The following is a 16,213-nucleotide window of genomic DNA, read 5'->3' as shown; positions in this document are numbered from 1 at the left end:
TGACAAGAAAGAGGGACAGTATGATAGGACATGTGTTAAGACACCAGGGAACAATTTCCATGGTAGCAGAGGGAGCAGCAGAAGGCAAAACTGTAGACAGAGATTTGAATACATCCAGGAAACAGGTGAAGACGTAGGTTACAAGTGCTACTAAAAAAACGGTAGGGATCATACCTTGTGAATCCATGGGGATGGTCAGATGTTGTCGGCCGCTATCACATGCGATTGACACACAAATCTGGATATCGGACGATTCGATCGGCCGGCCAGCCAGATGCCGATAATTGATAACACTCTCCCACAGAAGTTCAAAACGTTTCCAATGGCTCTGAGAACTATAGGACTTAACATCTGAGGTCGTCAGTCCACTAGAACTTAGAACTACTTAAACCTAACTAAATAAGGACATCACACACATCCATGCGCCAGGCAGGATTCGAACCTGAGACCGTAGCAGTCGCGCGTTTCGGGACTGAAGCACCTGGCACAGGAAATTGCAACCATAATCATTAACACGCCCACCGACGGTGTGTGCATCAACGAAGTTACACTGACGTCGGACGTCCGCCCACGTCTTCTGGGTGTTTTACCATTCTTGCCAGTGTAGAATTCGATGTACGTCAACGAACTGCTGGGAGAATATTTTACACTTACACCAAAATCCCAAGGACGAGCACGCTCAAACTAATTTCAGAACTTGCGTACATTAATTTAATATTAGTTCGATAATGTTATATGAATGTGAAGCTTTAAATCTTGCCTCGGGCATGGATGTGTGTGATGTCCTTAGGTTAGTTAGGTTTAAGTAGTTTTAAGTTCTAGGGGACTGATGACCATAGATGTTAAGTCCCATAGTGCTCAGAGCCATTTTTTTGACTTGTAATCGATGAGTTTATCAGATTGTGGCGGTTGAGAGAAACTATTTATCTGTACAAATACAGTAACGTCGTCTCAGTGCTGGAAAAGCAATTGTGAAACTGACCCTGATGACACAGTAAGATTGGAAGAGTATAGATAAAAAGGTTTAGGATTCCTTACAACACTATATCCCATCAGCACACAACGGACATCATGTCGGGTGTCATGCCTACGATGTCAGCGCCAAATGGACAAACAACACATTAGATGCGAATAATGGATGATGCTTGTGGAGCAAGTGAGTGTTTGTAAATGCTGTAGACATTAAATGAAAGAAATAACTACGTTCTTTGCAGGCATTCCTGACGTCTCTGCTAAGTTCAAATGGCTCTGGGCACTATGGAACTTAACTTCTGTGGTCATCAGTCCCCTAGAACTCAGAACTACTTAAACCTAACTAACCTAAGGACATCACACACATCCATGCCCGAGGCAGGATTCGAACCTGCGACCGTAGTAACCCCGCGGTTCCGGACTGCGCGTCTAGAACCACTAGACCACCGCGGTCGGCCACTGCTAAGTGTCTTTGATACTGAATAAGTGCATTTTGTTTCAGAGCATCCCATAGACCTTGTATCGTTATATAATGTAACCTCACATTCTTGTGACGTAATTAATTCTGCAATGAGAATCGAGCACTATACGCTGAGGTGACAGACGTCATGGGACAGCGATATGCACACATACAGATGGCGGTAGTATCGAGTACACAAGGTATAAAATGTTAGTGCACTGGTGGAGCTGTCATTTGTACTCAGGTGATTCGTGTGAAGAGGTTTCGGACGTGAGTATCACCGCACGACGAGAATTAACTGACTCTGAACACGGAATGGTAACTGGAGTTAGACGCATGGGACATTCCATTTCGGAAAACGTCACGGAGGTCAGTATGCCGAGATCGACAATGTCAAGTGTGCGCTGAGAATACCGAATTTCGGGCATTACCTCTCACGACGGACAACACACTGCCGAAAGGCCTCCACACTACAATCGCCGGAGCAAGATGTTGCAGTGGTTAGCACACTGGACACGTATTCGGGAGGTTCAAATGGTTCAAATGGCTCTGAGCAAAATGGGACTTAACATCCGAGGTCATCAGTCCCCCAAAACTTAGAACTACTTAAACCTAACTAACCTAAGGACATGCCCGAGGCAGGATTCGAATCTGCGACCTTAGCGGTCACGCCGTTCTGGACTGAAGCGCCTAGAACCAGATTTAGGTTTTCCTTGATTTCCCTAAATCGTTCCAGGCATTCAAATGCCGGTATGGTTCCTTTCAAATGACACGGCCATTTTATTTCCCCACTGTCAACACAATCCGAGCTTGTGCTATGTCTCTAATAACCTCGATGCCGACGGGACGTTAAATCCAATTTTCCTTTCTTTGTCAACAATCGAGAGGAGCAGTGTATGTGTAGAGTTGTCAGTGCTATCAGATAAGCAACACTATATGAAAGAACCACAGAAATCTATGTGGGACGCATGACTAACTTATCCGTTAGGACAATGCGGTGTAATTTGACATTGCTGGGCTGTGGCAGCAGACGACCGACGCGAGTGTCTTTGCTAACAGCACGACATCGCCGTCAGCCCCTCTCCTGGGCTCGTGACCATATGTTTTGGACCATAGACGATTGAAAAACCGTCACCTTGTCGGATGAGGCCTGATTTGAGGTGGTAATAGCTGATGATGCGATTGGTGTGTCGCACACCCCACGAACCCATTGACCCAAGTTGATAACAAGGCACTGTACTAGCTGCTGGTGGCTCCATAATGCTGTGGGCCGTATTTGCACGGATTGGACTGCGTCCTCTGCTCCAACTGAAGCGATCATTGACTGTAAATGGTTGTGCTCGGCTACTTGGAGACCATCTTCAGCCATTGATGGACTTCCTGTTCCCAAACAACGTTGTAATTTTTATGATGATAATGCACCATGTCACCGGGCTGCAGTTGTTCGCGAATGGTTTGAATAACATACTGGAGAATTCGAGATTACGATTTGGCCACCCAGATCGGGCGAAATGATTCCCATCGAATCGGCAACATTTCACAATTATGGACGGCCATAGAGGCAGCATGGCTGAGTATTTATGCAGAGGACTTCCAAAGACATTGTACAGCTGCCGCCCAGGTGCGGACACTGTCTCAAGTATACTTACGTGTACACACACAATGAATGTGACGAATACAGTGTAAGATCTTACCGCTTAACTTTATCGACATTTACGCCCGGCAAGAGCGTGAATAGAGCACTTATTTGGCGGAGCGGACAGAAGAAAGAATCGTAATAATATGTAGCACCTGAATCTATACTTTCGTAAAATAGTTTTCTGAGCTCCGATTATTTAACAGCGCGCGACTCACCGCCTTTTTAATATGGGTTTGCGTGAGGCGCTTTCCGAATTTGTTGAAGCTGATGTTTATGTGGAGCGTTCATACTGACAAAAAAAAAGACATAAACATAATCCCAGGGATTGTATTTGGTGTTATCACATTAAAATATTGCTGCAGGACATCTTCACTGTAGTGAAATTTAATTAAAAGAAACCTTGTAATGAAAGAAAGTATTTCCCTTTTTTAAAAGTAATACTCTTCGTCTTGTCGAGAAGCGGCCTATATCTGAGCTTAACTGAATGTTCTTAGTTTTTACCTTAATCCCACATAAATTAGAAATTCACTTCATTTTCCTTTATAATTATGTGCTAGACTTATGAAGCGCCGTTGATGACGGAACGTAATGAAATTATAATGAAATTATTCCTACGCAATATATCCGCCAAGAATGGTCGATAGTTCGCCCGTTCTTGTTAAATACCCAGCGTTCTTAAAACCTTACAATTAATATTTTTACTTCTGTATGAAGGTCATTAGGTACATGAAAGAAAAATTACCATATATTATTTAAAAATTTACAACTTACAATGCGAAAGTTCACCGTAGCTTCGAGACTAGAACAGAGAGTGAGCAATAACACTGGATTTTTAGTTTCTTTCGCCAGCGAGTAAAAGAACAATTAATTACCACAAAGATCCTAGACAGTTGTTTTATAGAGTCTGTTTGTACCATCATTTCATTTAATTATAAATTACCGTTATGACAGCTAACTGCACTCGCATTTTCAGAGGTTTTTTTTTACTGTTTTCATTTTACTTTGTTTTGTGTCTGACTTGTCGTCGCACGATTTAATTTTTTGTACCGTGTGTCGGTACACCATGCCACGTCGAGTTGCTGTATTTCTCTGGGCAAAAGGAGGTCCGACATGACATTAGGAGATATCCCGCGACTTTTGTCAGCTTAGTGCAGTCGGCAGCGATGCCGCCTTTCCCCATTGCACTTCAGCAAACACTGAGACTGCATTAAACGAATGATACGAAACGTATGTTGAAGGAATAATTGACATGGAGAAAGTATATTGCAGATGATATAGCTGTGTTACCCAAAGACAATAGGAGGTCAAACAACGTACTTTCAGCAGCTCAAAAATGGTTCAAATACCTCTGAGCAATATGAGACTTAACGTCTGAGGTTATCAGTCCCCTATAACTTAGAACTACTTAAACCTAACTAACTTAAGGACATCACACACATCCACGCCAGAGGCAGGATTCGAACGTGCGACCGTAGCGGTCACGCGGGTCCGGACTGAAGCGCCTAGAACCGCTCGGCCACTCCGGCCGGCCTTTCAGCAGCATTTAGTATAAATAAGAACAGAACCTAAATCCTAGTACAAGTAAAGTTCCGGCAGCAGCACACCTACCTCTGATTGAGATAATCTGCAGCAGCGGCATGTACCTGCGTAGCAGAACAACGGAGGGTGGTAGATGATGTGTTGGCTCAAGAGCCAACACCGTGTAGCTAGAGGAGGCCGAAATGCACGCGTTTAAGCTCACGCAAACTGGCGTGAGGTCTGGAACAGGACAATGTAATTAATATAGCCAATAAGGTACGTTGCTGCTTTGAATATTTAACTTTAATCCATAATTAGCGTACATCGCTCTTGACGGTACATGTTTTACAATCTCAATATTAACTGGTAATGGCGCCTTGCTAGGTCGTAGCAAATGAAGTAGCTGAAGGCTATGCTAACTATCGTCTCGGCAAATGAGAGCGTATTTGTCAGTGTAGCATCGCTAGCAAAGTCGTCCGTACAACTGGGGCGAGTGCTAGGACGTCTCTCTAGACCTGCCGTGTGGCGGCGCTCGGTCTGCAATCACTGACAGTGGCGACACGCGGGTCCGACGTATACTAACGGACCGCGGCCGATTTAAAGGCTACCACCTAGCAAGTGTGGTGTCTGGCGGTGACACCACAGTAGATCATGCTAGTAGATTAATTGTGAAACTGAACAAGCTAAAATAACGTTCAACGAGACCAGAACTAAAATGTAATAACCTTAGTTTAAACAGCAGGAAACTGTATGTAAAAGCTTCTGTTTGGAGCGTTGCCATACATCACTAGGCGGCATGGATGATATAGAAACCAGAAGAGGTTACCGGCTTTTGAGACGTTGTTGGAGAACAACAAGAGATTTGTTCGACAGGGAGAATGACCAATAAAGAAGCGTTCAACATCATATAAGAGAAAAGATCGTTGGGGAGGATTATCATGGTACTGAGGGACCGATACGTTAGACACATATTCAAGTTGAACATGAATAAAACCGATGAACTGCAGGGACGGATTATGTCTGGAAATGGAGGAAAAAATGTCCTATGAACATGTGTCCGGAAATGCATCGTTGCCACGGTAGACGACGCTGACGAATGACAGTTCCTCTGACCACATGCCGCGTGTTCCTTCTGTATTGCAAGCTATGTGATTGACAAAGCGTACTATACGCAACGGAATGGTCCGGTACTCATGTTGCGAGCAAGCCGAAATGGCGTTCGTGTACGGCCAAGTAGATGGAAACGGTCGACAGGCGGCACGGCTGTACTAAAATAGGCACCTTCAAAAATACCAACCACATCGCACAACATTTCAAGTCCTTTATTCGTTTTTGTGTGATCGTGGGTCCTTTCAAACAGACGAACTCGCAGAGAGGCAGCGGATTTGGAGGACCGGGTTCAGCAAAATATTGAGACGGACCCTAGCGCAAGCTCCAGGTAAGCGGCCCTTCAACATGGTGTACACAAAAATACTATTGTGTCTATCCTACATGACCACCACTACTCTCCCTATCACCTGCGATCCCATGGAGGCCTCTTTGAACACCTGTTGTGACGTGGACGCGCTGCAGCTCTGTACTGTGTTTCGGGACGATTTGTTGTCAAAAAAATGGCTCTGAGCACTATGGGACTTAACATCTATGGTCATCAGTCCCCTAGAACTTAGAACTACTTAAACCTAACTAACCTAAGGACATCACACAACACCCAGTCATCACGAGGCAGAGAAAATCCCTGACCCCGCCGGGAATCGAACCCGGGAACCCGGGCGTGGGAAGCGAGAACGCTACCGCACGATCACGAGATGCGGGCACGATTTGATATCGTTGAACGCACATGCAGTTCCGGACAAATGTTCATAGGACCTTTTTTCCTTGAAATCAGGAATCTGTCCCTGCCGTTTGTCGGTTTTATTATGTTCACCCTGTATAGGTACTGCTCATCCACTGTGAGATAAATACAAGGAAAGACACGTGGGAAGAACGCGCAAGAAAGATCCATGACTAAATCATGCAAATAAAACAAGATACGAAACTTATAACATGCTCTGAACTGAAGAGACTTACAAAAGACAAAAAAATGAAGGACAAGAATAGCTGCCGACCAGTCTCCTAACTGAGAACAAAAGAAAATCAAAGAAGGTTCATCAAATGAGGCAAATCTGTAGGCTACTAAACTTTCGAGATTTGTAAGTGAAACCTGTGAACCGGCAATTTCTACGTATTTTTAAGAACTATGCCTGTGGTTTCAAAGTTGACAGTAATATTAGTAATGAGTAACCAAAATAGAAATAAATTTTGAGGTACACAATTCTTGGGGGCATACACTTTAATCATGAAATGCTTATTACTCACACGGGTTTATTACAGGCTTTCTGTTGATATCATGTGACCTACAATTAATGAAGATTTATTACAAAACATTGGTCTGCTTTCTCTGTGAGTGGATCATTTTCTACGTATTTAAATTTTGTGCGACTAATCGTTCATTTCAATCTTAAACATTTAATTGTTGCAGGTAAAGGGCATGCCAAACTTAGTTTTCGTGACTTTTGTAAGTGATTGTTTTCTTCTTGTAATCCTGTAAGACAAATTTTTGCTCTTACGGCCTCCTGCGCTTCGGTTTTGCTGATCCGCATCTTACAGTCTAGCAATACATGGCTCAGATGCAACGGTCTGCAATATCGGCGCTTTTTTCCTTCTAATACAAAATTCAATAGATACCGTATAGATATACTTTCATTAATGTGGGTACCAATACAAAATGCTTCAAACCTTTGATTCTGCTGCATAATTATACTAAACACACGTATCCCACTGACACTGCTAGGTTCAGAAAGCATCCAACTACGACGTGTTATAAACAGAAATTAACCTAAACTGTATTTTCACCTAAGTAAATCCGTATTTACTAAAACTGACGTAAAACAATGTATCTACGATAATAATTCTACTAAGTGCCGAGACGTATTTATTTCGTCCTTGAAAAAAAATCAAGTGCAATGCTTAATACCGCCAACAATGTTCGTTCGTTGCCTAGATACGTCTCCATTCAAATTCCTGTGACCTTTTCGGAAAGCTCCTAAATTACTCATTAAAATGACCGAGTTGGTGGCCACAGCCGAGCCGCACCATTTACCTGGGTGAGTAAACGATTACTAATTATTCATTTTCCTTTGTGTCGAGGTTCGTGTTACTTTAGATTTTAAGTAATACAGCAAAATGTTTTCTTGCCCAGGATACGACATAAACTTGAAGTAAATCTACGGTAAACTCTTATTTATAACGCTTTTTAAAGTATTTTCCTTTAGCACCAGAACTAAACAGTACGGAATAATAATATGATTCTGGGATTTCGGTACTACTCATGTCTTCATTGTACACCCGAGAAAACTACCAAACTGTAAAAGTGAGCACAACATAGTAGTAAGTTCCCCGTCGGCATAGTGTTTCGTCGTAATGGAGAAGTGTGACAGAAGAGCGTAGTGTCCTACTAGTACGAAACACGATATAAATAAAAATATCTATATATCTATACTATTTCAAATGTCTATAAATCGTGATTTACCGTAATGTTTATGATTTATTATAGACTGTAGTTGGCATCATAGTACCTCCGTGACAGTGAGCTGCATTCGGTACCCTTAGTTGGAAAGTAGAAGCACATTTGGTGTGATTTAAGCTGTGATTACACGGAGTGTGAAATTTGACGAATTTAGAAACAGTAAGCATAATTTTCATGTCATTCAAGCTAGTAAACGACGGACGGCACGTGCAAATGGAGCTAGTAGCGTAAACATTGCATTGTGCATTGTCGGGACTCACAAAAACATAGACACCCGTTTGGAATCAGTTCGGACAGTCGATTGGCCACCTCTCATAATTGTCCACCATTCATTACAATAAATTTCCACACTGTTATATAGGAAGGGAAGCGAAGCACACTGTGGAGCATATTACTGTGGCCGTCGGAACTTACGAGGAGATGAAAAAGATTATTACGGCTTGTTTCGTAAGAACGGACCATCTTGGGAATATTTGGTCTACACAGCTTGTGTTTCCAGACGTACTTAACTGCACCGTCATCGACTGTAATTGCTCCATTAAATCTCTGGATGTACTTAACGTGGATGTAAAAGATGACGTCCAAAAGAACTAGTATTGGAAATTGTTAAAACATACCTAGACGGCGTGTGTCATGAATTGGTCAATAATATGAAGGGCGATGACCTTTCAACATTCTTAACCTGTTTTAATTTGTGTGGTGGACCTCGTATCTCACACAATGTCCGCAAAACATCCAGCTCACCAAGTTATTTATACAGGACGTCAATTATTAAACTTCCAGTTTCAAAACGCTGGTAGATGGCGCTGTAAGCGGCAGAACATGAATGCTAAGAAACGTGCGGCACACGGCTGTTCCTTAGTTAGCGCCTCTGACGCCCAACATGTATGTCTTCATGAAGGATCATGTGGCGCATATGAAGCTTTTTACAAGAACGGTGACTATGCGTCAGTAGCTCTGCAGAAGTTTCGAACACTCAGGAGTATGAAAAAGGGCACTGGTCCGATGTCTACGAAGGGTCTGGAGAAAATGATTACTGAATTCGAAAAGACAAGTTCTTTAGAAGTGCAATGTGGCAGAGGGAGGAGAACAGTCCGACGTCTATCGAAGATGTTGCCACAGCACTGCAAGAAGGGTCGAACGGTGGTGTGCAAACATGACGCGAACTGACCGAAAGTTTGACATTCCTGCGAGCACGGTGCAAAAAAGCGTATGAAACACCCTTCACTGCTATCCATAAGAAATCACCCGTGTTCAGGAGTTGCTTCCTGCTGAGATGTAATTTCTTGCTTCCGTGTTAGTGGACAATGAAAGGCCATGGAACAATCTGCGGACAGACGAAGCCCATTTCCGTCTCCAAGGATATGTCAGTACGCCGAATTGCAGATGATGGGCAACGGAAAATCCGCTCGCTTGTCATCTGGTACCACCCCATTCCCTAAAGGTGACTGTGTGGTGCGAGTCGACGGCATCTTTTATAGTAGGACCATATTTTTACGGGGAGGTGAGCATTTTTAAGCAAGAGTGAGCTTCTCTGCACATTGCACAGCCAGTGAAGCAGCTGCTTCAGAGCTATTTCGGGAATTCCAGAATTATCAGCCGCCATTTCCTTTCAGCCTGATCATGCAGACCACCTGATCTTAATCTGTGTGACTTCTGGCCGCAGGGTTATCTGAAAGATGTGTTCAGTGCTCCATTTACGACCGTAGCTGAATTAAAGGTACACATTATGCAACGAGTTCTGAACGTGACCCGCGAGACACTATGATCTGTTGTGGAAAACTCTATTTCTTGATTTCAGCTGGTGACATAGAACGGTGGACAGAGTATAGAACATGTCTTGTGCTAGTCTTAACAACAACAAAACACCGATGTCATTTTGTTTTTTCGGTTCTTGGCCACAGATACAATTAATAACCAATGTCATTTTGGTTTTTATGCAATTTTTGGCCAAGGGGCAATTAAAAACCGACGTCATTTTGCTTCCTATGTGGTTTGTGGCCTCAGAACAATTAAAAACTGCCCTTTTACCACCCGCTGTGGTAAGATATTGCCGAAATGAATGGGCTTACGAACGTTACAGTGCCACAACCGTAGACAGCTAATCTTGTGCAGCCGAGCACAATGAACATTACTAATGGTGTAATGTGCAACTCAAACCATTGCCATCGTATTGCGATTCATCTGTCATATGTAGCTGCCTCCCTGACCCGTTTATGCTAAGATGGTTACATCGCCGTTTTTTGGTAAAATTTTCGTTTAATTCTTTCTTTTACTGTTTTCCTTTTTTTTCCTTTTCATGACGTCTACCCCTACGGCAATAATACGCTGCTCCACTTTTACATCATTCTGAGCAGTGGTACACTTTTACAGGGTTTTGGAACTGGAATTTTAATTATGGACACCCATTATATCCACATCGAAACTACGACAGACAGTGTGAGGTGCTGTTAGAGTGATCTCTCCATAGTGCCAGTATTAGGGTTTCTTCTATTTCCAGTCGCTTCATGTGTTTTACGAGAGAAGCATTTACTAATTTGAATACTGAATAATTACAGCCTATAGCCGGCCGAGTGGCCGAGCGGTTAAAGGCGCTGGCATCTGGAATCGCAAGACCGCTACGGTCGCAGGTTCGAATCCTGCCTCGGGCATGGATGTTTGTGATGTCCTTAGGTTAGTTAGGTTTAAGTAGTTCTAAATTCTAGGGGACTAATGACCTCAGAAGTTGAGTCCCATAGTGCTCAGAGCCATTTCAACCATTTGAACCAATTACAGCGTATAAGGGCTAATATGAACACAGTTCTCACATTCCATCCTCTTGTAAGACTCTTGTTTTCTACACAACTAGATCCACTCGACAGTGCTTGGTTGTAACCAAGTCTTGTTATCTTTCTGCTATTTTTTCCACTTACACTTCCCTCTACTGCCAGTTTAGCTACTCCTTGATACCTAAAAATGTTTCCAGATTTATTTGTCTCAAAAGTCTTTCTTCATAAGTTATCTGGTCTACCTATATTTTCATCAGCGTTTTTCAGAGGCACCACTTTCCCCTATCATACGGACTCTTCGTGTACAAGTCATCTCTTAACAGAAGGGGCTATGCAAGTAATACCGTTTAGCGTCTGTTCTTGGTTATATTAGCTGGGCTCATGACTGAAAAAGAGTTACAGACAACACTGATCGGAAAAGACAGGCTGTAGACGGTTAATCGTTCTTTAAGCGCAAACAGCGGACACAGTGCAGCCAGAAATGAGAAGAACGGAAATACACTGTGCACAATGGATATAAAGTCACAACGTATGACGGGAATACTCAAGAGGCCTTGAAGAATCGCATGAACGCTGCTTCTCCTAGTCGAAGAGAAGTACCTGTGCCTAGATTATAGCCCCTACAGCCTGCAAATACGTCCCTCCTTGGACCTAATGGCTGAGCCACGTGTCACAGTAGGTACTGGATAGCGGAAGCCTTGAAACATTTCCATCAAGGTTATCAACAGAGGACTTCAGATTGCTAACTACTGATTGACTTGAAACGGCTCTTTGTACGCTAGGGTTGTAAACTAGTCTTTCATGCCGGCAGAGTTAGGATTAACTTAAAGCTCTCTGACAAAGCGTACAAAAATGTTCATTTCTTTTCATTTTACACTCATGCTAATAAATTAAGGATAATTGCAGAATGTGGTGCCGCACAGCGTGGCACTACACAAAACTGGCCCTAATAGCATAAGCACATAGGGAACACACACGACACAGATCCGTAAGTCCACGGTATTGGTGATAAGTTGAGAAAACCGTCCCGAAACACATGTGCTACAAAACGCCACTGTTTCCTGCGCATATACCCCGACATCAATATGGGATATGATCACCATGCACACGTACACAGGCTGTAACGTTCCCTGGCAAACTCACGTTATTAAAAAAAAAAAAAAAAAAAAAGGAGTTTATTTGTACCATATACGCCGCTCTGGGCAAGTTGTATATATCGTAATTATTGAACAAAAATATTACTGAATGTGGTGTAAAAGACATTTGTTATTCCCCTTATATTTTTTGTTGTAATATTTGTCTGTATTTAGGATAGGAATTTTTTCTGTATTTATTATGTGATTGTAAAATGTGTCAGTATTTGCGATAGCAGAGATATGTTGCCAGAAGAGAATAATATCGTCAATTTGCAAAGAAATGTTAATAGTCAGCAATACTATTTAAGCACAATGCATTATGTATTCTTTGGTCTTCTCTGTTCAGAAGTCATTGCGGTAGGACACTGTGAAAGAGTTTTTTACGAATGGGTAGACTTCTTTTGTCTCTGTCTGGACTTAGCCGCCATTAGACGATGCGTTACGAATTAATGTGAGTTGTATTGTTGTTTGATCTAAATATATTAGAGTTTATCAAAAGTGTGAATTATTTATGTAAATTAGCTTGCCCACGTCATCTATAAAATTTCTTTAAGAATTTTTCAGCATTTTTTAGCGGTGTTGCTGGGCTGTGCCGCGACCAACAATAGCAAACCCGTAAATCGGGAACAGATGCATAAAAATCAATGGTGAATTAAGAAATTGTTCTTCTTTTTCAGTGATCCTGTGGCTGATAAAATTTGAATTAATTATACGTTTGTGCATTCGTAGGCGGATAGCTAATGTTAGTTAACATTGAAATTTAAACAGTTTGGTTCTTTCAAAATATCTTAAATGTGTAATGAAGTAGGTTTGAGCAGTGATAAATGTCGGCTTGGCAATAATTAAAACATTTTCTGCTAATAGAGGTAATCTTGTGTTCTATGGCTAGTGCCGGGATAAAATTCAGTAAAAATATTTAACAAAAAATCCACTGCATCAGGAAAGTGTATGCCAAGGCCGAATGATTTAAAGGACCCAATTCTCAACCTAATATTCTTAACCAGTTCATATGAGTTCACGTAAATATTATTTTTTCTTTAAATGTACGTAATAATTAAGTAAGTAAAAATTTTTTATTACCACACGAAAATAAGAGAGTGGTTCTACAACAAAGTTCGCACGAAAGAAAATTAACTTAAAAACAACAGATAAATTTTATTATTCTTCTTTAACGAAATTTCAAATCAATCCCATTCATTACGACCGATTTCGTTAAAAGGCCGCACAACGGGTTGGCATACTCTGGATCAGGTGGTCGAGCAGCTGCTGGGGAATAGCCTCCCATTCTTGCACCAGAGCCTGTCGGTGCTCCTGAAGTGTCGCAGGGGTTTGAAGACGTGCAGCGATACGTCGACCGGGAGCATCCCAGACGTGCTCGATGGGGTTTAGGTCTGGAGGACAGGCAGGCCAGCCGGCCGAAGTGGCCGTGCGGTTAAAGGCGCTGCAGTCTGGAACAGCAAGACCGCTACGGTCGCAGGTTCGAATCCTGCATCGGGCATGGATGTTTGTGATGTCCTTACGTTCGTTATGTTTAACTAGTTCTAAGTTCTAGGGGACTAATGACCTCAGCAGTTGAGTCCCATAGTGCTCAGAGCCATTTGAACCATTTGAACAGGCAGGCCACTCCATTCGCCTGATATCTTCTGCTTCAAAGTACTCCTCCACGATGGCAGCTCGGTGTGGCCGTACGTTATCATCCATCAGGAGGAAGGTGGGACCCACTTAACCCCTGAAAAGGCGAACATACTGGTTCCAAATGACGTCCCGATACAAATGACCTGTTACAGTTCCTCCGTCACAGACATGCAGGGATGTACGTGCACCAATCATAATCTCACCCCACACCATCAAACCACGATATCCATACAGGTCCCATTCAAGGACATTAAGGGGTTGGTATCTGGTTCACGCCAGATGAAAACCCGGTGAGAATCGCTGTTCAGACTATACCTGGGCTCGTCCGTGAACATGACCTGGGACCACTGTTCCAATGACCATATCTGTGTTCCTGACACCAGGCTTTACGGGCTCTCCTGTGACCAGGGGTCAGTGGAATGCACCTTGCAGGTCTCCCGGCGAATAAACCATGTCTGTTCAGCCGTCTGTAGACTGTGTGTCTGGAGACAACTTTTCCAGTGGCTGCGTTAAGGTCCAGAGCAAGGCTGGCTGCAGTACTCCGTGGCCGTCTGCGGGCACTGATGGTGAGATATTGGTCGTCTTGTGGTGCTGTACACTGTGTACGTCCCGTACTATCGCGGTTGGACACGTTTCCTGTCTGCTGGAATCGTTGCCATAATCTTGAGATCTCACTTTGCGGCACACGGAGGGCCCGTGCTACGACCTGCTGTGTTTGACCAGCCTCCAGTCACCCTAGTATTCTACCCCTCATAACGTCATCAATATGCGTTCATGGAGGTATTTTCAACACAGTCACCATTGGCACGTCTGAAAACGTCTGCACACTTACTCGCTGCACCGTACTCTGACATGCACCAACACACCTCTGCGTATGTGGACTGCTGCCAGCGTCACCGTGCGACGACCGCAGGTCAAATGCACCGCATGGTCATACCCCTAGGTGATTTAAAGCCGCAAACCACCGACCAGAGCGTTGTTTCACCATGTATCAGCATTATTCTTAATTTATGAGCATGAGTGTATATTATTAACAGACATGGAGGACTGTCCGTGAATGTAACTTCTCGGTTAGCAACTTTATAATAAGCTCTTCCAGTGACTGAAATACAGGAAAATTTTATGGTTTTGGTATTGTCGGTAACAAGTGTTTTGTTACCTTTCCACTTTCTTCCTTTGTCATGTGATTAAAGAGGTGATAAATTTTATTGTGAATGATGAGTAGCAAGTACTAGTGGCTATTTGTTTGTTTAATGCAATTTCATAACCAAGATCATACTGTGCCATTGGTATACTCACTGCCCTATTAATCATCTATATGCTTCTATTTTGTGAGTAGCTAGAAGGAAGGAACTGCTGTGAACAGTTTGTATCTGTAGCTATTTTCTTTCTCCATGTGGTGAAGACGTGTCTGTTGTTTTTTATGCAAACAGTTAAGTATAAGAAATTTAATGTGCTGTGTACCTCACGTTGGATAGTGAATTTTGTGTTGGGGTGGAACTGATGAATAGCTTACACAGCTATCCTACTTCAGTTTTGTTGCACTGGACAGTTGTGATTAACCCACCAACATATCCGTAACAGTTAATTATTTTACTAACTATTGCTGACTAGACAAAGAACCTGGTTACCTAAATTATCAATACTGATGTCAGCTAACAAGCCAGTGAGACCTGATCCCGTGACGAGTCCACCTGGCTGTTGGTAAAATTAGTTGTTGAACTGAAAGTAATTATTGTTCACTACAAGTTCAAGGAACTCCATGAGAACTTATGTTGTTGCAATTAGCTTATTTAAATTTTTCTTAACGATGTCTAATGTTGGTTTGATTGCGACACTAGTGCACAAATTTACAATTCACTGTGTACCTGCAAGTCCTTGACCGCCTGCGTGAATTCTCTATTGTCCTTGATAGAAGTGTTGCTTTCAGTGGTGCTTGTCTACTTTAGAATGTTGAACAGTTTCTTCTTTAGCTGTAATGCTGGGCTTTTTCTAGAGTTAGCTACAGCCGTGACGGGGCACCTTCGTTGAGGACTTGGGTTGGGCTTGTGGTTTCAGCATTGTTTTATTTTTAGTTTCTTGAATTTTGAAACACACTATGGGGTCTCTCCTAATTTCTTTGGTGGTATTTCTGACAAAGATCTTCACTGTTGTTTGTACAGTTATCTACCTTCTTTATGACAGTGTCATTTTCTTTAACAAATTTGATAGTTATGTCTATATTTTCTTTCAGTTTTTGACTAATATTGCTGATATTTTTTTCTATCTTTAACTGTGACATCCTACAGTTTTAATTCCGGATTGGCCTTATGAGTCAATATTATGTCTATATTTTCTTTCAGTTTTTGACTAATATTGCTGCAATTTTTTTCTCTCTTTAACTGTGACATCCTACAGTTTTAATTCCGAAGTGGCCTTATGAGTCAATATTACTCTTTCTGAGAAGTATTTTATTCTGAATTTTGCAGTTTTTGTAACCGCACTTACAGTATGATCCATTGCTTGTTGCGATAACTTGTG

General features: G+C 42.4%; 1 protein-coding gene across 1 annotated transcript in view; it reads left to right on the top strand.

The window, feature by feature from the left end:
* The first annotated feature begins 7,688 nt into the window (after positions 1–7,688).
* Positions 7,689–16,213, top strand: part of LOC124798806 (UPF0605 protein CG18335) — a 59,914-nt gene continuing 51,389 nt past the window's right edge. The window contains exon 1 of the mRNA XM_047262336.1: positions 7,689–7,732. Within this exon, the coding sequence (XP_047118292.1) occupies positions 7,689–7,732 (44 nt within the window). The remainder of the gene's footprint in view (positions 7,733–16,213) is intronic.

This window comes from Schistocerca piceifrons, chromosome 5 (genome assembly GCF_021461385.2).
Source record: "Schistocerca piceifrons isolate TAMUIC-IGC-003096 chromosome 5, iqSchPice1.1, whole genome shotgun sequence".
NCBI lineage: Eukaryota > Metazoa > Arthropoda > Insecta > Orthoptera > Acrididae > Schistocerca > Schistocerca piceifrons.
Note: the sequence above shows the minus strand (reverse complement) of the source record. Positions and strands in the feature narration are given on the sequence as shown.